This window comes from Gracilinanus agilis, chromosome 2 (genome assembly GCF_016433145.1).
Source record: "Gracilinanus agilis isolate LMUSP501 chromosome 2, AgileGrace, whole genome shotgun sequence".
Lineage (NCBI taxonomy): Eukaryota > Metazoa > Chordata > Mammalia > Didelphimorphia > Didelphidae > Gracilinanus > Gracilinanus agilis.
The window spans coordinates 499,431,165-499,453,715 of record NC_058131.1 but is presented as its reverse complement, the minus strand read 5'-3'; the positions used below and the strand labels follow the sequence as shown (position 1 = coordinate 499,453,715).

General features: G+C 37.8%; 1 protein-coding gene across 1 annotated transcript in view; it reads left to right on the top strand.

Moving 5' to 3' along the window:
* The window catches only part of LOC123235890 (galactocerebrosidase-like), a 126,524-nt gene that overhangs the window by 72,248 nt on the left and 31,725 nt on the right, over positions 1 to 22,551 (top strand). The window contains exons 10-14 of the mRNA XM_044662120.1: positions 7,568 to 7,695; positions 11,456 to 11,548; positions 15,930 to 16,016; positions 17,550 to 17,694; positions 21,337 to 21,517. Of these exons, the coding sequence (XP_044518055.1) occupies positions 7,568 to 7,695; positions 11,456 to 11,548; positions 15,930 to 16,016; positions 17,550 to 17,694; positions 21,337 to 21,517 (634 nt within the window). The remainder of the gene's footprint in view (positions 1 to 7,567; positions 7,696 to 11,455; positions 11,549 to 15,929; positions 16,017 to 17,549; positions 17,695 to 21,336; positions 21,518 to 22,551) is intronic.

Below are 22,551 nucleotides of genomic sequence, written 5' to 3'. Positions count from 1 at the left end.
CTGTCAATTCTACAACAGTTGTGCAATCGTGTAGCAGTTCCCTATTTGTTGGTAAAATAGGTAAAAGCATTGCTGGATTTAAAACACTACACCTTTTAAGTTGTATGTTTTCATTCCCAAAAAGAATTATTTTGTATTTAGCAATTCATTGGTCAGAAAATGCTTGAGTCCAAAATTTTCTCATAAGTGCTGCTACTTGTTGAGAACAAAAGACAGTGAGTGGACACTCACGAACTAAATATGAAGACTTCTGCACCAACAATGCTGCAGCTGCCACTCCACGCAAGAATGGAACTATTCCAGCTGTGATAGAATCTAATTGTTCACTGTAATACTCAATTGGATGGAAATTTGGGCCTAAGGTCTATGCTAGGACTCCTGAAGCTATCCCTTTATTCTCATGAACAAATAACTGGAAAGGCTTCGAATAGTCTGGGATCCTAAGGACTGGAGCAGAAAGAATGGCTTCTTAAAGCTTTTTAATGGCTTGCAGATGTTCGGGTTTGAGTTTGAGTGGTTTAAGTTCTGAATTTCTGGTTCAGTCGGTAAGGCATTTGGTCAATTCACTGTATCCCAGCATCTACTGGTGACAGAATTCTGTTGTGCCAAGTATAGCTCTGAGTTGTTTCTTTGTTTTGGGGGCACTAAGCTTTTGGATGTCAGCAATACTCTTTTGAGAGATACTTCTATAACCCCCAGATATTATGAACCCTAAATAATCAACTCTTTGTAGTCACCACTGAATCTTTGCTTTGGATCTTATGTCCTCTTTTATACAACTCACACAAAAGAAATTTGCTGTCCCTCAAACAAACTTTTGCATTTGGAGATGCTAAAAGAATGTCATCCACAAAATGTACTAGCTTGCTGTCTTTAAATCTAATAGTTTCCAGGTATTTATTTAGGATTTGGGAGAACAGGAAAGGACTTTCACAGAATCTCTATGGAAGATGACTCCAACAGTAACTGTTCACCTCCCAGGTAAAAGCAAAAATATTTTGGGAATCTTTATGTAAAGGGATGGAACAAAAGTAGAACTTAAGTCTATCACTGTGTAATATCTTGCAGAGCTAGGTATGGAGGACATAATTGTAGTTGGACTTGGGATAATTGGGTAGAATTTCACAACATAATCATTGACTGCCCTTAAATCTTGCATGAATATGTTGGTGTTATGCCCATTTTCATCAATTTTTAGGTTTTTGACTGGGAGTATAGGAGTATTGAATTCTGATATGCAGAGTTTTATGATGCCTTGCTGCAACAATGATTCTATGATTGGCTTTATCCCTTCTGCTGCTTCTTTGCTTAAGGGATACTGAGGGATACAAGGCAGAGGGCCCCCTTTGGTAAGGACCCTAACAGGAATTACTGATTTAAGCCAACTTGCATGTGTAGAAGACAAAGCCCATACTTGTTCAGGGATATCGTCCAGAATGGGGTAAACTGTTCCTCTTTCTCCCTCTGACTGAACTGTGTCTAAGAGTAACATGGGAAATATTTTCAGAGATTCTTCTGGCAGGTATGGAGATATTTCCTCTGAGGATGTACATTGGATGGTAGTTCTTAATTTACATAAAAGATCCCTGTCCAATAGGTTCATAGGACAAGCAGGCATTAATAAGAGTGTTCTACAGATAAAGGACCCAATGATACCATTTTGGGTTTCAACTTCTTTACCTTTTGTGGTCTCCCAGTTACCCCCACTACTTCCATTGTCCCTACAGAATTGCAGTCATCAGGGGATGTTTGTAAGACAGATTTGCTAGCCCCCGTATCCACCAAAATATCATAAATCTCTTCCCCTACTTTCAATGAGACATGTGAGTCTGTGCTTTTTGGTGATGAATATGTTTGTATGACTGGTGCCAAGACAGATGGATCAGGAAATTGCAGCTCTTGTTCCTGTCCATTACATTCCACCTCCCCATTATCTTCTTCACTACTACTTTGCCAGGGTTTTATAGTCCTATCACTTTGCCAGGATTTATTTCCCACACAACACCTTCCATTAGTTCCTATTCCATTGCTCTCACTTAATCTCATTATTATTAACTCCATTGCTCTCAGTAATCATTTTGTCCTTTTCACATTCTTTTAACATTTCATCATCTATATATTCTTTCCCACAATCTTTATTTTTGGCTCCTGTCACTGTGCTGTCCTATTCACACCTTCATAATGCACATGCCCCCTTTTGCATATCATGCTTTTGTGCATTGCTCCCCACCACTTGAGAGTATTTTGGTGAGATCCATTTTTACGTATTCTTGCATTGTCTACAAGTCAGAAGCTTGATATGAGTCATGGCAACATCCATGGTTGAAGCAGCTACTCTGGCCTATCTCTGATAAGCATTATTAAATCTTTTGGCATAACCATAGGAATTCTGTCTATAAGCATTTTTGTTATAACCATTGAAGTTATTGCCTCAGTTTCACCTAAATGATTGGTCAGAGAGTTGCCCCACTGAAATGACACTGCCTCATAAAATGACCAATCTGGTTACACAAGTAACATCTAAGTGGACTTTGTCTGTTTGGTTTGGGGTTGAATTAATTTCTGGGTCTAAATGATCTCGAAATTGCCACTGTTTTTATTTCTTTCATTTCACTATCTTTAAGCTTTTGATTTGCTTCCCTTAATTGCTTTCTCAGATTTCAATTAAGTCACTCTTATCTTCTGATATTTTTTTTTTTTATCTTTTTCTCCTTGGTAGATGTAACTAGCTGTTCTTTTTAACTCTTCAAGACCCATATTGTACCAGGTAGGACAGTTATTCTTGAAAAAGTTCCTGACTGAAATACATGAGTTCTTAACAAATTGACAGCAAATATGGTTTAGATTTTCCTCTTTCAATAAGTCCATCCCCAATAATTGTTCTCCAGAATCTATAATTCTGTCTAAAAATGTTGCAGGTGTTTCCCCAGACTGCTGCCTCAGTTTCTCGAGTTTGGACCATATATCTGGGCTTTTTGAGTTTGCCTTCATTGTTTCTAAGATAGATTCCCTAGCCTTGCCTAAGTATCTGTAAGTTTCCACCAAATTCATCTTGAGGTTGAGACTTTCAGTAGACCAGGGTGTTAGGGCTGAGTTGTTATTGGTCTGTTCTATAAATTTCTGTTTCTCCCTTTTTGTTAGGAGTTCTTCCATAAGTAACTCAAAGTCAGGAAAATCTGAATTGAAAATTTTGGTAACTCTTTTGAACTCTTGGATAACTTTTGAAGTTCATCAAGTTTTGGAGTTCTGCACTTGATTTCCTCCAAATCAGCTGATGTGAATTGTTTATGAGATTTAATATGGACAATGCCTATATCTGGAGCAATGTTGGAAATGTCATGTAGAGGGAATATACTAGCAGGATTTTGCTTTAATGCCTCAGTTTCCAGCTGAAGCTTGCTAGGTGCCTGTATTTATTTCTGCACCCCCTTGCTTAGCTGTTTCCTTTGGCATGACCCCTTTTGCTGTAGTTAGTTCTACACATTCAACTTCCAGTTGATCAAGCTTGTGTTGCAGAGTTAGAACCAGATGCATTAGTTCTCTGTTTCCTAGATTTAACCAGCCAGTAATCATAAACCTTTTAAAAATAGCTACCACCACTTTTTTAAATTGGTAGAAGCAGCTCATTAACAAAACCAGGAGAGAACAAAGTCCTATGTATAGTTATATCCATGATGAGGAAGTAAGATTTTGACCCCCATTAATTAATGTAGGTATTCAGGCATAAGTACCATGAAGAAACAGGGTATCATAGTGATATGATACCAGATCATCTCCATTGGGTTATACTCAGGCACACTGGAGTATTGGACTTCCCCAGTAAAATATATCTCCTCAGGGAAACAGTAAAAAATGTTATCCAGTCTGTTTGAAAGCTTGTGATTGACAGCTGAGTGGGAGAGAAGTTCTGGACACCCCCTACTGGCCTGTCTGCACAGAAACTGTTACTGTGTCTATGTTCAATTAGCCTGTCAGCTCTTAAGATTCTAATGGCTGCCCAGACCCTCAGCTGAGAAGCAGAGTTCTAAAAGATACCAAAATGGCTGCTAATCCCTCAAAAAACCCCAATAGTCTAGGTCCTTGTCCTTTTTTTTTGGCTCAGCAATTGAAGTATTTAAGCTCTTCCAAAGCCTGTGTCCATTTTACTGAAGTTTCTATGTTTTTTCTTGGTGTTCCTTTATCTTCTTCTGATCCATTTGCTCTTTATTCAATTTCTGCATAGAAGCTGTTGATTGTGGTTTCTTTTTTCTTTTTCAGTTGTTTACTCATATTTTTTCCTTCTTTTCCCCCTGTAATTGGCTGTAATCTTGATCCTCTGATCATATTTTTTTTATCTGTGGGTTTGGGCTATTCAGCCCTGGGAGGGCTTCTTCTCTGTTTTGTTGATTAATTAGGTTAGTTGGACCTGAGGCCAGATTTTCCCTAGCTGGTGATAAAAGCTAAAGAAGTGAATTTGGCTGCTTTCCTTGTAGTCTGTGGGGGAGGATTATTTGAGTTTCCCTGCCCTCTGAAGACTTCTTATCTGCTGTACTGATAGGATTAAGCCAGGTAGGGTTGATCTACATCGCTGGGAGTGCCCTGAGGTCAAAGAGAAAGGTTGGGGGGACATCACAATATGGAGGGTACATTCACCCTCTCTGGGTTTCTCCCCCAGCAGCCTCCCTGCTGTCTGTGATCAAAGCCTTGAGTTTGGCACAGCTGTGTGAGTGAGTAACTCCCTGGGACTTGTGCTCCAGCCCACCCAGAGATTCCAGGATCTGCTGGAGATTCAGCACATTAGGTGGAGGAGGGGATCTGGGATCTTCCTCCTTTCTTTTCCCTCCTACCTGAGAGTTTGAAGAATTCAGGCTTTTTTTTTCCCCTTGTTTTTTTTCACTGTACCTGTTAAGTTGGGTTCAGCTGGAGGGTCCCCCAGCTCTGTTGTGTTGTCACATTTGGTTTTCTGTTCCCTCGGAACCCTTTGTCCTTGATTGGTGGTGAAGGGCTTTATGGAGGTCTAGAGCCTTGCTGCTTCTATGCTGCCATCTTCCTAGAATTCCTGGTCATTATATTTTAAATGCCCCCTTTTTAAAGGAATGGAACTAGGGTTTTTAAAAACTAGTTAAGTACTATATGAGTTATATTTTTGTAATTCATATTTTCCAAATTAAATTGCTATAGTTATGACTCATAATGTTGTAACTTTACTTTGATATTGGAAGGGAAACCCCTTAATAATTAAATTTTAAAAAATTTTCATTAAGAACTAACAATGAGCCAAGATGAAATGAAAAATAACATTTTTACTGAAGAATTTTATATTCTATATGCAATTCTTGCACAGAAAAATACAGGTAAAATCATTGCAGGAGAGAATGTTAACAATCAGAGTTCAGGAAAAAAATTTTCAAAAGATGGCACCTGAGCTGATCCTTGAAGGAAGTAAGAAATATTAGGGACAGAAGTGAGAAGAAATGTGTTTCAGGCAAAGGGAACAGTATGCAAAGGTTTGGAGGTGGGGGACAGAACTGAGTTGAGGTAACAGAAAGTAGGTCCAGATTGATTGGTTGATTGATTTATAGAATGGTTGAAAGAATACATTGAAATGACTGGAAATGGTAGTGTCTGGTTGTACCTAGACATCCTGATTGGATGAAGAGAGATGGCATGTGCCTGAAAGGGAAGAGTTCTAGATTATTCCAAGGTTATAAACTTGGTTGCCACTTTGAATTAACCCCCAGACAATTTCTGAAGAAGTCAATAAAAAGAATGTAGTTATGAATCTAGTTCACTAAAAAGGAAAGTTTGAAGAAGGAATGGATTTAGGGGGAGAGATAATGAAACCATTGTAAACATAATGAATCTGTGATGTTTATGGGACTTTGGAATGGAGATGTCAGAGTAATTAGACGTGGATATATAATCTGAATACATATGGGGCCTGTAGGTGATACAGTGGATAGAGCACTTAATCTGAAATCAGGAAGACTGAGGAAGACTTCTCAGTTCAAATCTAGCCTCAGACAACTATTTACTAGCTGTGTGACCTTGGGTAAGTCACTTAACCCTGTTGGCCTTAGTTTCTTCTCTGTTAAATGAGCTGGAGAAGGAAATGGCAAATGCTCAGATAATTCCAAATGGAGTGATGAAGAATTGGACAAGCCATAAACAACTGAATAATAATATACATAGAGATTCATTTGCACAGAAATCATTAATACTTTTCAAGAGGGAGAGAGTGCTCCTGGATTTCATCTTTTGTCTCATCTGTACCATCACTCCACTCAGTGATTTTTGGCTACCTTCTAGGCCCTTGGTTGGTCATTCCTCTGCTTAAAGATAGGTCTTTTCAATGCTTCAACATCAAAAATAATTTCTGTCTCTTCTCTTATGGATATACAAATTTCACATCATATTCATAGGGACATATTCCAACCATGGTTACCCTTTTCTGTAGACCCCTCTCCCTCTCACTCCACACTTAAATACATTTACCTTCATTGTCTAACCTCCGGATTGGAGATATAAACATCCCAACTGAGGGCAGTTAAAACAGGGCAGAAGATAGGTTCAGAATGGGTCTTTGCTACTGATTACCACTTGTGTAATGTTGGGTATATCATTTAACTTTTATTTTTCTTAGTTTCATCATCTTTAAAATGAGGGGATTGGTGGGGCAGCTGGGTAGCTCAGTGGAGTGAGAGTCAGGCCTAGAGAAAGGAGGTCCTAGGTTCAAACCTGGCCTCAGCCACTTCCCAGCTGTGTGACCCTGGGCAAGTCACTTGACCCCCATTGCCCACCCTTACCAATCTTCCACCTATGAGACAATACACCAAAGTACAAGGGTTTAAAAAAAAATGAGGGGATTGGTTTAGATGTGTTTTTTTTTTTTCTGGATTTAAATCAGATATACTTAATAGCAGTATGATCCTTGTCTAGATCTTTTCCCATCTTGAGTTTAATTTTTCTTATAATGAAAAAGATAATAATTCAAGCTTTTTATTAAGTACCTTCTATATAACTTTGTTGGGCACTAGGGATATAAAACTGGACTTGGATCCTTTGCTTTGAAAGAAAGACTGTTGGCCTCTCTCCCAGAGATCCAGGCCCAGGAGTGAATGTATCTGGTGCTGGCTAGGTGCAGTGGCTTGGGAGGGGTAATTATAATCAGCTGATAAGTTATTAAGGATTCAGAGACGGGAAAATTCAACTGAGATAAATTGCTATTCATTTTTGGTTACTAAATTGAAAGAAGATTTTTTTTAAAACCCTTACCTTCTGTCCTAGTGTTATTTCTAAGACAGAAAGTCAGCAAGGGCTATGTGATCAGGGTTAAGGAACTTGCTCAGGGCCACACAGATGGAAAGTGTCTGAGGCCAGATTTGAACCCAGGTTCTCCTGGCTCTTGGCTTAGTGCTCTATCTGCTGGGCCACCTAGCTGCCCCAAAAGAGAGATGGATTTGATAGGTGATTTCTACATATGTGGAAAACTGTGTTAGAGCAAAAAATATAGTAAAAGTAGAATGATGCTGCTTTTCATGGTTTTTGAAACAAACCTTGAGTTCTTGTTCTTTCTGCCTTTCTACAGCTCATACCACTCAGTTTGCTCAACCAGGGTGGAAATACCTGAAAACAGTTGGCCTTTTAAAAGAAGGTGGAAGCTATGTAGCTCTTGCAGATGGCTTAGGTAACCTCACTATTATCATTGAAACTATGGTAAGATTTCTAAAGCTCATTTAATTAACTGATTGCAAGAAAGAAGATTAGTAATTACTGCATAAAGTATTTTTGTTATATAACCTTATTTCCCAGAGCATTTGAACCAGTTCTAGAATAGTTTGTTTTTTTTTAACTTTTCTTTTCTTTACTACTTTACTTCTCTTTTCTTAGGCTTTTCCTTCAGCTAAGTTGATCTCAATGCTGTATTCTGATCATATTCTTTCCTGCCACATAGTTTCGTCCATGTCCTTAACATCTGCCTAGAATGTTCTTCCTCTCCATTAATTTAACATTTTACCTTTCCTTTTAATAACCAGCTTAAATTTTACCTCTTATGTGAAGTGTTCTGTGACTACTCCCATCTTACATGGGTGACAATCTTCTCTCCTTCATTGATATTTACTATTTATGTTATGGACTCATGACACAGAATGTCATGCCCTTGTTTGAAAGCTTCCATTGCACAGGAACTTTCTATTTGTAGAGGAAGCCCATTCCATTTTAATTTAGGAAATCCCCCCCCCACCTGCCATCCGAAACTTAAATTTGCTCCTCCGAAGCTTTTCAACTTCTGCTATTTCCTCTTGACACCCCTTCTTCTCCCTCCCACCACATTAGAACAAATGTATGTGACCATATGTTTGTACTATTTTATAGTCCTAAGGGTTGAGCCAAGATGGCAGCTTCATAGCAACAAAAGCTGAAACTGCTCTGACAATCCTATTTAACAATACTTTTAAGTATTTGAAGGCAGCCATTGTGTTGTGTTTCTCTAAGCCAAACATTCTAAGGTTGTTGTTGTTGTTTTTTTTTTTTTTTTATTTCAGTCCTTTATGACATGGCTTTTAGTACCTTTACCTTCCTCTCTGCCTTTCTTTCTATACTCTGGTTTCTCAGTGTCCTTACTTGAATATGGCATGTGAAGTGAATATATAATACTCCAGATATGGTCTAACAAGGACAAAGAACAGAAGAATTCTCACATTCCTTGTTCTGGACACTGTTCTCCTATTGCCAGTCAGTGTAGCTGTCACTTCACATTATTGATTCATTTTGAGCTCAGATACTAAGAAGTTTATTGAATATCAATTGTGTATTAATGAATTTGTCCCCTTCCCTTTGCCCTTGACATTTTCAAGATAAACTTTTACCTATCCACATCTTCCCTATTCTATAATTAGTAAGTTTATATTTTGGAATCCAAATTTAGAACATCTCTAATCAATCTCATCATATTATGTTTGGCTAATTTTTCTGCCAGACAATCTTTTCAGATCATGTTTCAGCTATCCTGTTTCCTAGTTTTCCATTCCTGCTTTGTATCATCTGCAAGAGTGCTTTCTATGGCATAATCCAAACTTATTTGTGAAATGTTGAACAGCACAACAAGGCATCCTTGGTAATGTGCTGTAGCCTGCTTTTAGCCACTGTCTTCTCAGTTACCCTCCAGAGTGTCATTTTAATTCTTCTGGAATTTTATGGTTCTTGACCTCCTGGTAATACCAAGAAAATGCTAGAATTGAGAAAGGTTGTCCTTAGGAATAAGCATTTGTTGGAAGGATTACAGAATTGGTCAGTTTTCCCAATGCAATCCAAACTGTTAGTGTAGCTTTATGGAAAACACTTTGTACTTATGCAAGGAAAATTAATTAATTATTAATATCCTTTGACCAGAGATTCCACTGTTAACATCTTACATTCAGGAGGATATAGACACCAAGAACAATATTTGTACATAAAAAATTTCATAGGAAAATTATTTTTGATAACAAAAATATGTTTTCATCAGTTTGGAAATATATTGTCACATGAAGATAATGAATTATTCCTGTGCAATATGAAAATTTTAGAAAAATTTGAGTAACCATTTGCTGTAAAATCCTCCTTTTCCCTACTTGATCTTAAAATACTTTGATATTATCCCCCATTCTCTCCTTCTTGACTAAAGTCTCATGAAAATGATAAGAGAAAAAGAAGGAAAAACTAGTAGAAAACTTCTTCTGACCCAGAGCCTTCCATCTTCTGCTACATGTTCCTGAGGGAAGGAGGTAAGATGTTGAGGAATAGCTGTACCAACAAAAGGCATTTTGTGCCTCCCAAGGCAAGCTTGATCTCCCAGCCAGAATGTCAAGGGCTCCTGTGCAAAGAGGAGCTAACTTCCTTTTTACCTCAGGCTTTCCATCACCTGCTTCTGTGCCTCTCCCTTGAGAGAAAAGGAAGAAGAAAGTCAGTGGGAAGGAGGACTTCCTTCTTCTACAGAGCAATTTTCTCTCTAATCTTCAGTCTTCAGAAGGAAGAGAAGTAATAAAACAGGGCCTCTCTGCAGCTTCTGACACTGATGATCATCTTCTTTCAGATACTCTCTTCTCTCTTGGTTTTTGGTGTGCCACACTCCCCTAGTTCTCCATCTGCTTCTCAGATTGCTCCTTCTCTATTCTTTGGGTGCATCCTTCTCCCAATCACAGTCTCTCATAGCTGCCCCTTTGGGTTCTGTGCTGAACCCTCTTCTTTTCTCCCTTTATACTACTCCCTTTGGTGATCTCCTCAGCTCCCATGGATTTAATTACTATCTCTAGGCTGATGATTCTCAGACCAATGTATCTTGCTTTGACCTCTCTGCTGACCTCCAATCTTGTATCTCTAACTACCTTTCAGACATCTCAATCTTAAACCCAATATGTCAAAAACAGAATTCATCATCTTTCCCCCATTAATATTGCTCCTCTTCTGCCTTCCTTACTACTGTAGAGGGCAATGCCATTGTCCAGAGCCTAGAAGTTATCCTGGATTCCTCCCTATTCCCGCCCCCTCCCATCCAAGCTGTTTGTAAGGCCTGTGGATTTCACCTCTGCAACGTCTCTCTGAAACACCCACTCTCTCCTCTGCCACTGCCACTGCCACTCTGGTGCAGACCCTGGATGACTATTATAACCTCCTCATGGGTCTGCTGCCACTCCATTCCATCCTCCATTGAGCCAGTAGAGTAGTTTTCCTAACTCATGTCTGATCATGTCACTCCACTACTTAGTAAACTCCTGTGGCTCCCTATTGTCTCTAGGCAATATTCTGTTTGGTGGTCAAACCCCTTAATTACCTAGCCCTCTCTCTACCTCTTCAGTCTTCTGACACCTTCCTCCCAATATGTACATTTCTGTCCTCTGTTAGTTATTTCCTGTTTATCCTGTGTATAGCTGGCTTTGCATATATTTATTTGCATGTTGTCTCTCCCATTAGATTGTAAGCTGCTTGAGGGCAGGGACTATCTTTTGCCTGTTTTTATATCCCTAATTGCTTATCACAGTGCCTGGCATATAGCAGGTGCTTAATAAATGTTTATAGACTGACTATAGTTTAACAAAAATAACCAGCTGATCACTTGAGTGTGACAGCATATGTCCTATTTCATATTCAGCTTTGTACCTCTTCTAAGAACACAGAAAGGGATCTTTTCCTCTCTTCTTTGGAACTAACATATATATATATATATATATATATATATATATATAAAACATAACCAACTTGTTAATTATATTAGACGGTATTCAATTTTAGTGTTTTTGTTCTTTCCATTTAATGTTTTCTGTAAAATGAAAATAATATTTATGCTATCTAACTTGCACAATGGTGGCAAGATCAAGTGGAATAATGTATATAAAATGTAAATCTTAAGTGCCATACAAATGTTAGTACTGTTTTTTTTAAACAAGGAATGTCTTGTCAGTTCAGATTTTATTTGGTATTGTTTGATTTTTTTCAGAGTTTTCCGTTTTCACAATGCGTAAAGAATAATGATATTCATCCTTTCAAAGTGTCTGAACAAATAACCACTTTCTCTCTTCAGGGAACCTTTGTAAGTACTGAAAGCCCCAATCAACCCTTGTCCCTGATAACTTGTTTTCAAGAAACCACCTTGTCCTTGTCCTGTTTCGTTCCTGAACAATAAACCATCAAGCAACCCATTGAACACCCTAGATAAGACTAAGTACCCTTTTGGTCTCCTTAGGTTCTCTTAATATATCTAGGGGGCTCCCAGGTATTCTAGTTTCTGGCTACAACCTCTTTCCCAAGGGTCTTATAACCAGTCTGTTGTTCTTCCTTGCTTCTGCTCTGTAAGGTGTGTGTGTGTGTATATATATATATATATATAAATAAAACTCCAAATTCTTTAGTTTGGGGAAGTTCCCATTTTTGGTATCTTTCCCCAGACAATGTTCCCAGAGTAGTTGCTCTGCATGGAGGTCCTACTTGGTGGCTAATAAGCTTTGTCTCCCTTATCTTGATTATTAATGCATTCTATTTTAACTCCATTGGTAGTTGTAAGTTTTTTCAGGTTGGCAGTACATCTATATGTAGTAACTAGACAACTCTGCCAGATGTTATTCTTTATTTCTTGTTGATATTAGTCATCTTATAGAGAACCTTGGCATAGAAAATTTTTTATAATTCCAGAAGAATTGCAAGGTCATGTGCTTTGAAGTTTTTTGTAATAATTATTAATTTTTTAAGATGAACCTTTTCATGAAAGATCCTGAGAACTTTGTACATAGTAAGAGACAAGATTATTGCAGTTTTTATACAGTGTTGCATTAAAGACTGAAAACAGTGTCATTCAGACTCTCACTTTCTATAAGTGAAGCATATGTAACACTTTGGAACTGAACTTTTTTTACATAGGCATTCTAACAAGATACTAAATATCTTGTTCTAGTTTTTTTTCCCTCAAAACTCTGACTCAAGTAGAATACTCTCAATTCTTGAGTATTTATAAGAAATTATGTATTTATTTATATAATTCAAATATGTTTTTCTGAATTCTTGTATATGTTGCTGTTAAAATGAAGCAGTGTGCCCTGTAGAGATGTAGAAGGGTAATAAATGGGCTGATGGGGAGGGGAGCAATTATGAAAGGGAAAAGGGGGGTTTTGATTGGATATATTAATATTTAAAGGTGTGGTCACCAAGAATTGAATAAAAATCAATTCTAAAATGATATGATAATATGAGAGAGTGGAAGTAGAGAGATGAGAAGAGGGTAGAGTAAGAAATCTAGCTTAAAGGACTAGACTATGTACTTAATCCCTGGCTTTACTCTGGCAGGGCTTCAGAGGCCCAGCTGGAGAGCCTAAAGTCAATTAACAAGGGGTTTAGCCATGAAGGCTTCTCCCAATCAAGGGAGCCTCCAGGAGCCTAGTACCTCCAGCAAGGTTAAGGTAGTCAGCCTCTTTCACTCTCCATGTTTAGTTCTTCTTCTTTTTTTTTTTTTAAGTTAAAAAAAATTTTTTTTAAACCCTTACCTTCTGTCTTGGAGTCAGTACTGTGTATTGGCTCCAAGGCAGAAAAGTGGTAAGGGTAGGCAATGGGAGTTAAGTGACTTGCCCAGAGTCACATAGCTGGGAAGTGTCAGAGGTCAGATTTGAACCTAAGACCTCCCATCTCTAGGCCTGGCTCTCAATCCACTGAGATACCCAGATGCCCCCTTGCCATGTGTAGTTCTAAGGGAAAGATTTAAGAACAGTCTCACCAAGTACAAGGTCCTAACCAGAGCTTCTCCAGGTCCAGTTCCAGGCAAAGAGCAAGTCTAGGGTTCTAGCCAGAGCTCTTTCAGATCAAAGAGGGCTGAACTCTCTCACTGACTCCAACTACTTTGAAAGGAGCTTCTTTTACATCATTTGTTGTGCCTTCCTCTTAGTTTACATGTCCAATCACAACAGACACTTTTCTTAGGACTGTCCAGGAGGCAGTCAGTAAATTTTGATTTGTCACTCACTCTAGCACAATTGGGTAACAGACCTCCAAACTTGTGAATTAAGTGGGGGTGTTCTCACCTTTGTTGATTAGATTAAGGATGTGTAGGGCAGATTTAATTTCGTTATCACACAATACAAGGGAGGGAGAGGTTGGGGGAGTTGTTAAAAAGGCACTATAGTAAGAGAGGAATAAATAAGAGGGGAGGGGTGGGAAGAGGAGTAACATTAGGGAGGGGAAAGGGGGAAAACTGACTAAAAGGAAAACTCTGGAGGGGAGGATAAGAGGGATAAGAGAAAAGGTAGAATCAGATTTCTAAAGGAGAAACCAAAGGAGCTTAAGGAAGAAATAGATTGTAAACCATACTAGTGGGTGACTTCAACCTTCCCCAATCAGAACTAGATAAATTGGACTAAAAAATAAATAAAAAAGAAATAAGGGAAGTGAAAGAAATGTTAGAAAAATTAGAGCTAATAAATATCTGGAGTAAAATAAATAGGGTTTTTCAGCAGCACATGGCACATATATAAAGCTTGACCATGTACTATGCCAGTGATTCCTAAAGTGGGCACCACTACCCCCGGTGGGTGCTGCAGTGATCTATGGGGGCAGTGATGGCCACAGGTGCATTTATCTTTCCTATTAATTGCTATTAAAAGTAAAAAAATTAAATTTCCAGGGGTGCTAAGTAATATTTTTTCTGGAAAGGGGGTGGTAGGACAAAAAAGTTTGGGAACCACTGTACTAGGCCATAAAAAACATTGCAAACAAATATAGGAAAGCAGCAATAATAAATGCAATTTTTCAGACCTTAATGCAATACAAATCATAATAAGGGCTTGTAGAAAGGCAGATTTAAAATAAATTGGAAACTAAATAACCTAATTCTTTGAAACTGGTGGGTCAAAGAATAAATTAAAGAAATAATTACTGATTTCATTGAAGCAAATGACAATGAGGAAACAACATATCAAAATCTATAGGATGCAACCAAAGCAGATAATTTACATCCCTAAGTGAATATATCAACAAATCAGAGAGGGAAAAGGTCAATGGATTGGGCATGCAACTTAAAAAACTAGAAAGAGAACAAATTAAAAATCTCCAGATAAAAACTAAATTGGAAATTATAAAAATCAAAGGAGAAATTAATAAAATTGAAAGTAAAAGAACTATTGAACTAATAAATAAGACTAGGAACTAATACTTTGGGAAAAACCAAATAAAATAAATAAAGTCCTGATTAATCTAATAAAATGAAGCAGTTTGAAGGAAGAGGTTAGGAAGGGAACAGGGCATAATACTATTGTTGGATTTCATAACTGCATACTTTGGCATCACTATATGCTAGCTGGAAGAAGCCATCCCTTGGTTAGTCAGAATTTAAAAGCAATTTATGCTAAATGAGATAGCTAGAATTTAATATTATTCTATAGAAAGCTCAACCATACTCTTATAGGTTATGTTACGATTAAAAATGGTGAGAGCCGAGATCAAAAGGAAGAATAGTATTTTAATAAAAGCCATGCTGATAGAGATAAACTGACCACGTGCCTGTAAGAAACCTATTCCAACCTCATCTCAGCCATTTACCTTTTTCTCTCTCCGCGCGCTCAGGTAGCTAAAGAGGGAGTTCCAAGTCACTTCCCCCTATTTTTAAAACAGTCCCTCACCTTGAATACATAATCCAAAACAGGAAACCCATTGGGGATCACGGGAAATGTAGTTCCAAGTATCCCAAGTGATTTTAAATGACACAGTTAGCAGCATTTGCATAAAAGAATAACTTCTAGTCCTTCCCCAAGTTTCTTTCTGATCTTATAGAAAGAAAAAAGTGCTTAATGTCTGCCACTAACACAAATTCAAATCAAGTTAAATTAACTCTCTTCTGCATGCATTATTGTCAAACATGTTGGTTTATTTGTAAAAGCCCCAGGAAATTAATATCAAAAATCTAAGTACCCCTAACAAAGTCTAGCATTTCAGTGGATGCCAGCTGTCTATGTGATACTGATGAAAAATAGTTACATCATATCTTACTTTTTACAACTGCTTCTTTGACTCTAACTTCCAAGGTTCAGTGTTGTATTTTTCTGCAGATGGGGAAGATTCTTATGGAGAAAAGAAAATCTTAAGTTTTCTTCTCAAAGTTGAGAGTGGCTGGTAAATTTAGCAAGTTTGGTAAATTGAGTTACCCTTCATTATCATTCATTTTAGAAATTCTAAGACTAGACCAGTGATGGGCAAACTACAGCCCACGGGCCAGATGTGGTCCCCTGAAATGTTCTATATGGCCAAGCAACATTATTCCTAATCTGACGAATATAATGAGTAGGATACAATACAATGAAACTTCAAAAGAGTTTCCTTAGAAACAGACTGAGAGATGAGCATTTCCTTTCCTTTGGCCCCATCTTTAAAAAGTTTGCCCATCACTAGATTAATGAAAACTCTTTTTCTTTTTCTGATGATTTTTTTCTTCCTAGAATGGATTAGCAATGCTACAGGTATGGTATTCCAAACTTGGGAAACAACCTTGGAATGACACATTCAAACAACTACCTCCTCTAAAGGTAGGAATTAGTGACATTTTATAGAAAATAAAACTCTTTTCAAGTCAAAAGAGTACTCTTAGACAATAGCTTTAGCTTTGGGTTCTGTTCTTTCTGAACAAACAAAACATTTCATCTTTTTTGTATCTCATCTACTTTCTCTGTTGATAAAATCTGACTCTTAGTCATTAGTCTTAGACACTGTCCTGCATGTAAAATATCATGCATGTAATCTTTGACATAGTGTGGGCCTGGAAACAAGTTGATAATGTGAATTGTAATAAAATCAATTGTTTTACCATGGTATCAATGTTTGTGTTCTGAACTAGAAATTTGGTGTGAAATCAGAGCTATGACTAATAATTTGTCATAAAAGCAAAGTTAAGAAAACTTTAAAATAGTAAGTTTTGCTCTAGGTCCTATAAAATGTATATAAATTGTTTTTGTGCATTTATTCTAAAAAAAGGCTCAGTGTACTCCAAAATATACATGTAGCACATGAAAATATAGCTATCAAAATTCTTATCTAAAACTTATATACTAATTGTAATTAGTATAAAATATTTAAATAAACATATTCTGAGTAAACAATAGAATTTTATGGTCCTTTCTCCCTTTGTGTGGAGTCATAAAGAGAGATATGGTTATAAAACAAGTAGAAGAGACAGGCCCTGGAGGGAGATGGAAGAAAAAAGAGGGAAAGGAAGAGAAAGAGAATGAGTGAGAGAGAGAGAGAAAGGGGCAGGAGGTAGGAATGGGAAGAGAGAGGGAGGGGGAGAGAGAGAAAGGAAGAGAAGGAGAGGGAGAGAGAGAGAAAAGGAAAGGGAGAGATAGAGGGAGGTGGGAGGGAAGGAGAAGAAAGGAGGAAAGGAAGGATATATAATATACAATGAAAGAGAGAGAGAGGAAAAGAGGACCATGGATAATAAGGAGAGGGATAAAGGGAAGAGGGAGAGAAGGAGAAAGAGGGAAAGAGAAAATATATGTGTAAATATATACATATATATAAAGAGAGAACATGTATATAGAGAGCACATTTTTAGAGGGAGAATATATGTAGAGAGAGTGAGACTTTATGCATTAAAAGTGTGTGTGTGTGTGTGTGTGTGTGTGTGTGTGTGTGTGTGTGTGTGTATGGAGGTAAAGAAAGAAATGAACGAGAACACTAAGAGTGTAAAGAACATCAGTTGATCTCAGAATATCTTGGTTGGACTTTGGTCAAGTCACATCCCTTTTATCAGCGTGACAAATTGGTTATTGTGAGTAAAGGGCTTTATGATTTATTACTCTCATTGAATTCACAACTACTTCCTTCTTATTCCTTGAGGCAGACTCCTCTTTTGTCCACTCTGAAAAATAACTTAAGTGTTCAATCTTATCTGTGCTTTTCACAGATCCTCTAGGGAGAGAAGCTTTACAACCTTCCATGATAACCTGTTTGATTCTCACAGCTTTTTAGGAAGTTCTCACTGAAGTTCTCCCAGTGATCCTAGTCACCTGTCCACATAGGACCTCCTTTTGTACTTAACTATTGTTTTCACTTTTTTCTTTCAGGTTATTGATGGAATAGTCACATTACAATTGGGTTTGGATGAATTGTATACTCTAACAACCCTCACTACAGGTAAAAAGGGCAAGCATCCTATTCCTCCAAAATCAAAACCATTTCCATCTAAGTATAAAGATGATTTCAATGTTGGTAAGTGCTTTTTTTTAAAAGCATCTTAACATAGACTTTATTTTTAGAATTGTGTCAGATGCCATGCACCAGTGTGTTTTCATTGTGAAGTCGATATGAAACCTTAATCATAAATGATTTAGTTTTTGGAGTCTTTTTTATCTTTTTATGAGGGTAAAGTTGACTAAGCCTTCACTGAAGACCTCCAACCTTCTTAGCTTTGACTAGACATTTGACTAGACAATGCATGAATTTTATGGTAAGGGATCTTATGGGGATATACCAATTGAACCTGGTAATAAATCAATTGAAAATATTAATACCAGGCACTGTGCTAAGTGCTGAAGACACAATGAAAGATTAAAAACAGTCTCTGATCTCAAGACACTGTTAAATGGGAGGGAGACTCCTGCGTTATAATATGGGCGGGTGATCAGGATTTCGCTTAACCTGATTTGACAGGTTAACTCCCTCTTGGACAGAGAGCAAAGATGGCTGTACTTCCTGTCCTGGATCAGTACAAATCTGTTGAGAAGATAAACACAGCAACTGTAACAGGGATAATGAAACACCTTAGGAGTTGGTATAAGCAGTAGGCTAGAGATTTTGCTTAACCTAGCCTCTCCAAGATATTCTCCCCTGAAACAGAAAGCTGACTTGGAAGAGAGATCAAGATGGTTGCCTGGGAAGTTTTACTTTACCCAGTCTAGTAAGACTCTCTCTCCAGCATAAAAACCAACTCAACAATCTTCTCCTTCTTCCCTTTTAAGTAGGAATGACTGCTTCCTCATATTTTATGGTTGTTTATTGAATGAAGGATAAGAAGGGTGAGGTCAGGGAAGAGGGTTTCCCTATCTAATGACACAGATCATTGGAAAGTCCTTTAGCCTCGGCTAAAGCCGGGGCTAGCTTGAAAATCCTCTCTGTCTGATGTTCTTTTGCTATGCTGACTAATCCTAGGCTAAATCCCAAAAAGAGTAAGTCTCTAGTTAATAACTGGCATAGATGAGATGTCTGTATTCAGGACTGATCCAGCCTACCCTCAGGGTAAATCCTTCAGGTAAACTGACAGTCAACAGAAGGTCCACACAGGTCTTCTTTATCAATGAAACAGGAGCAATTGGAGGGATTCAGTAGATTTCAGGGTAAGGTAGGAATCTCTCAGGAATGGGTTTTATTTGCAGTCTTGGAGCAGATTTTCAGAGCTGGCTCTCTCTCAGAGTCTCAGAACACTCCTGAGAGTTCGTTGACCTCTCCCAGAAGCCCCTCCTACCAAGGTTCCACCTGTCTTCTGCCCTCTTTCTTCTTTGTTCCTCCATATTCCATTCTATGTCCTTGCAAAATTCCCTTTCCTTAGCACTCACATTCTGATGAGGAGGCAGTTTGTTATTATATAAACTATCCAAAGAGTAGAGGGTAGTTAATCTCAAAGGGGAGGCTGCTACCAGGATGGAAGGACTAGAACAGGTTTCCTGTACTAGGTAGGATTTAAGCTGAGCCTTGAAGGATAGCCAGAGAAACTAAGAGACAGAAGTAAGATAGGAGGGCATTGGGGCAGCTAGCTAGTTCAGTGGATAAAGAACAAGGCCTAGAGAGAAGATCCTGGGCTCAAATATTTGGCCTCCAACACTTCCTAGCTCTGTGACCCTGGGCAAGTCACTTAGCCCGCATTGTTCTGGCCTTTACTGCTCTTCTTCCTTGGATCTGTGGATTTTAAAATTAATATCCAATAACTAAATATTATATTTAATAAAATTTTATTAATAATAAATAAAGTAAGAGATCTAGCTATTCAGAACAAAAGAGAAAGAACAAGTTCTGGAGCCTCAGAACTTATACAAATGTCACCACGCAAAGGTAAACAAAAAGGAAAAGCATTCTAGGTAATACAGAAAGGAACTCTGGGCAATGCAGTCTTTAGGGGTTCAAGATTTTCCTACTATACAGAACTTATACTCAGTATCAATCCTAAAAGGTCTTAATTTAAAAAAAAGAAAAGAAAAGAAAGGAAAACATTGCAAAAGGCATAAGGGAATGGCTAATTTAGAGGCAGATGGGTAGGTGATGGAGTACAGAAAGGGAAAAGCAGCAAAGAGGCCAGTGTAGCTGGATTGTAGAGCATGAGGTGGGGAGTAAAGTGTTAGAAAATGTGAAAGGTACAGGGGGTCCAGTCTACGCAAAACTGTGTATGCTAAACAAATTTTATATTTGACCATGGAATTAGTAGGAAGCCACCGGAAGGCATTGAGGGATGTGATGTGGTTGGTTCTGTACCTAAGAAAGATCATGGAAGCATCTGAGTAGATAGTCAAAATTTCAGGAAGAGACACTGAAGGCAGAGAGACCAGTTATTACATTGGATACATTTCCAGGCTAGATGCGATGAGGGCTCCAGAGTATTGGTTGGTGAAAAGAGAGAAAGGATGCATGGGAGATTCCTGTGAAAGAAGAAAGGACAAGACTTGGATATGGGGTAGATGAGAATGAAGAGTCAGGGATGACACTGAAATTGTACTCCTGAGCAGAGGAATGCTGCATATTTTGCCCTCTTTGTTCATAGTGTCCTCAGTTGCAAAATGATTCCATCAAGGTATGTCATGGCAGAAGCCCAGCCGCCATGTCCACAAATGTTCAGTAAATCTTAATGGTTGCTTATTGGGCAACTCTCTTAGAAGCAGCCTGGTTAGTTTAACTTTCTAAGAACTAATGAGTGGCTTCAGATCTCTTTGGAAGAATTCATTAACCCAGATTCTCTGTGTAGAAGTTTAGCTTTCACTGACTTCCATGGATTATCCATGTGTGAGAGATTTGGGTGAGATTTGGGCTAGTAACAGATGTGTTAGAACTGTGCTAAAGCTGCTTTTACTCTCATCTTTGAAGTTATCAGGCTATCCTGAGACATTAAATCTAAAATTTAAGTTATTAATTTGCTAGAAAAGTTAGAATTCGAAAGTAATCCTTGAATCCATCTTACAGGATTACTATGAGACCGAAATAAGGTAATGAATGTGAAAAGATTTTGACAAATAAAAACTTTTATACAAATAAATATGAGAGATTGTTCTTAGAACTGCTGTTCTATATAACCTTCAGCAAGGATGAGAAGCTCTTATATAGCAGTAAAGATGGTCTTGTGGAAGCCTTGACAGGAAGGTAGCTTAAGATAAAAACTGTATTATATTCATTTTTAAAACTGAAAAAAACATACCTAAGTTCAGAAGTTTTAGGTCCTTTATGGCCATGCTACACATAAAGAAACCTGAAATTTTTGCAAAGAAAAGAACTATGAGAAGTACATTCAAAAGACATTAGAAACAAATTGTGGTGATTGTCTCCTAGTAAAGGAAAAGTGTATGCAACTTCAAAAAATAGATTAAAGCATATATACAAAATTAATATGCATAATTCATTACATAGATCATAATAATTGCTAGTTCTTCATTGATCTTAGGCTGCAGTCAGTTTGTATGTGAGTACATTTCTATACATGCACATCCATATGTTTGGGCACGTGTTTTTATTTGTACAAGGCATATACACTTGTGATTTATTTATTTTAAAGTTGAAAGGATTTTTAATAATTGCTCAATGAATTTCTAGAAATCTAAATCCAAAGAGATTAATAGCTTATTCAAAATGATGACTTTCTTATTTCCAAAACAGGCGATCAATGTTTTAGTGCAGCTCCAAATTTTGCAGATCAAGCAGGTGTATTCGAATACTACACCAATGAACAGGACACGGAGGAGCATGCCTTCACCTATCGTCAGATGCTCAATCAGCGACCTATCACTTGGGCTGATGATGCAGAACAGACCATCAGTATTATAGGAAATCAAAACTGGTATGTTCACTGGGGCTACCTCATATTGATCTAGTGGAGATTTGGGTATATAAATGTACCAGATGCTGGCTTGCTATTTCTGTGGTCAGTCTTGAGACAGTTCCCACAGTCTGTCTTGGGTTACCATATAGGAATGGCTAAGTATCCATTTCATAGATTTATGCTCTCATAACTTTTGGCAAACTACATTTCCCTAATTGGGCTTAAATTTCCTCTTCTATAAAATGAGGAAGTTAGATTAAGCAGGCTCTAACATCTTTTTGAACTCTCCACTCTGATTCTCTGACAACACAGTTGCAAGCCCCTTTTCCTTTGAAGGGGGGAGTATACTGTTTTTACAAATAATTCAGCTCAACAGTGACTGTTACACTGGCATTTTTACTTGGATGTGAAAATGTAAGGATCCATGATGAAATATAAATTGTGACTCATTTGACAATGGGCTTTTATGTGCTCACAAGTGTTAAAAAGCAAATTGGGAAGCCCCTGTATGATGTTTGTAATGGCCAGTCAGGGTTTAATGTAACCTGACCTAACAGGATATCTTCCCACTCAGAGAGAGATCAAAGATGAATGTCTCTCTGTCCTTTACTTGAGAACTATCAAAAGAAGCCCCTGCAAGGACATAACAAGTAATCAAAGCTTTTTGGTTACTTGATCTGGCAGGGCAGTTTCTACAATATTCTAAGGAGTGAGTACTATTCTAGCTCCTTGAATTGGGTCAACTTAACCTGTGTGACAAGGGATAACACAGCAATTGTGCTAGAGAAAGACAAACACCTCAGAAATAGGAATGGCAGTTTGCTAGGAATTTTTCTTTACCTAGCTTCCTAAGATGTTTTCCCCCCGGGACAGAATGCTAGAGAGAGAGAGAGGATGGTGTTAGATTGGAGCTTGACTTTGCCCAATCAAAATAGACTCCTTCTCTCTAAGATAACCCCAAACAGATATCCCCTTATGACCAACTGATCTGACTGCCATAATTCTTTATAAGATAGTTTATTGAAGTGCAGGGTGAATGGATTGGATCTGGA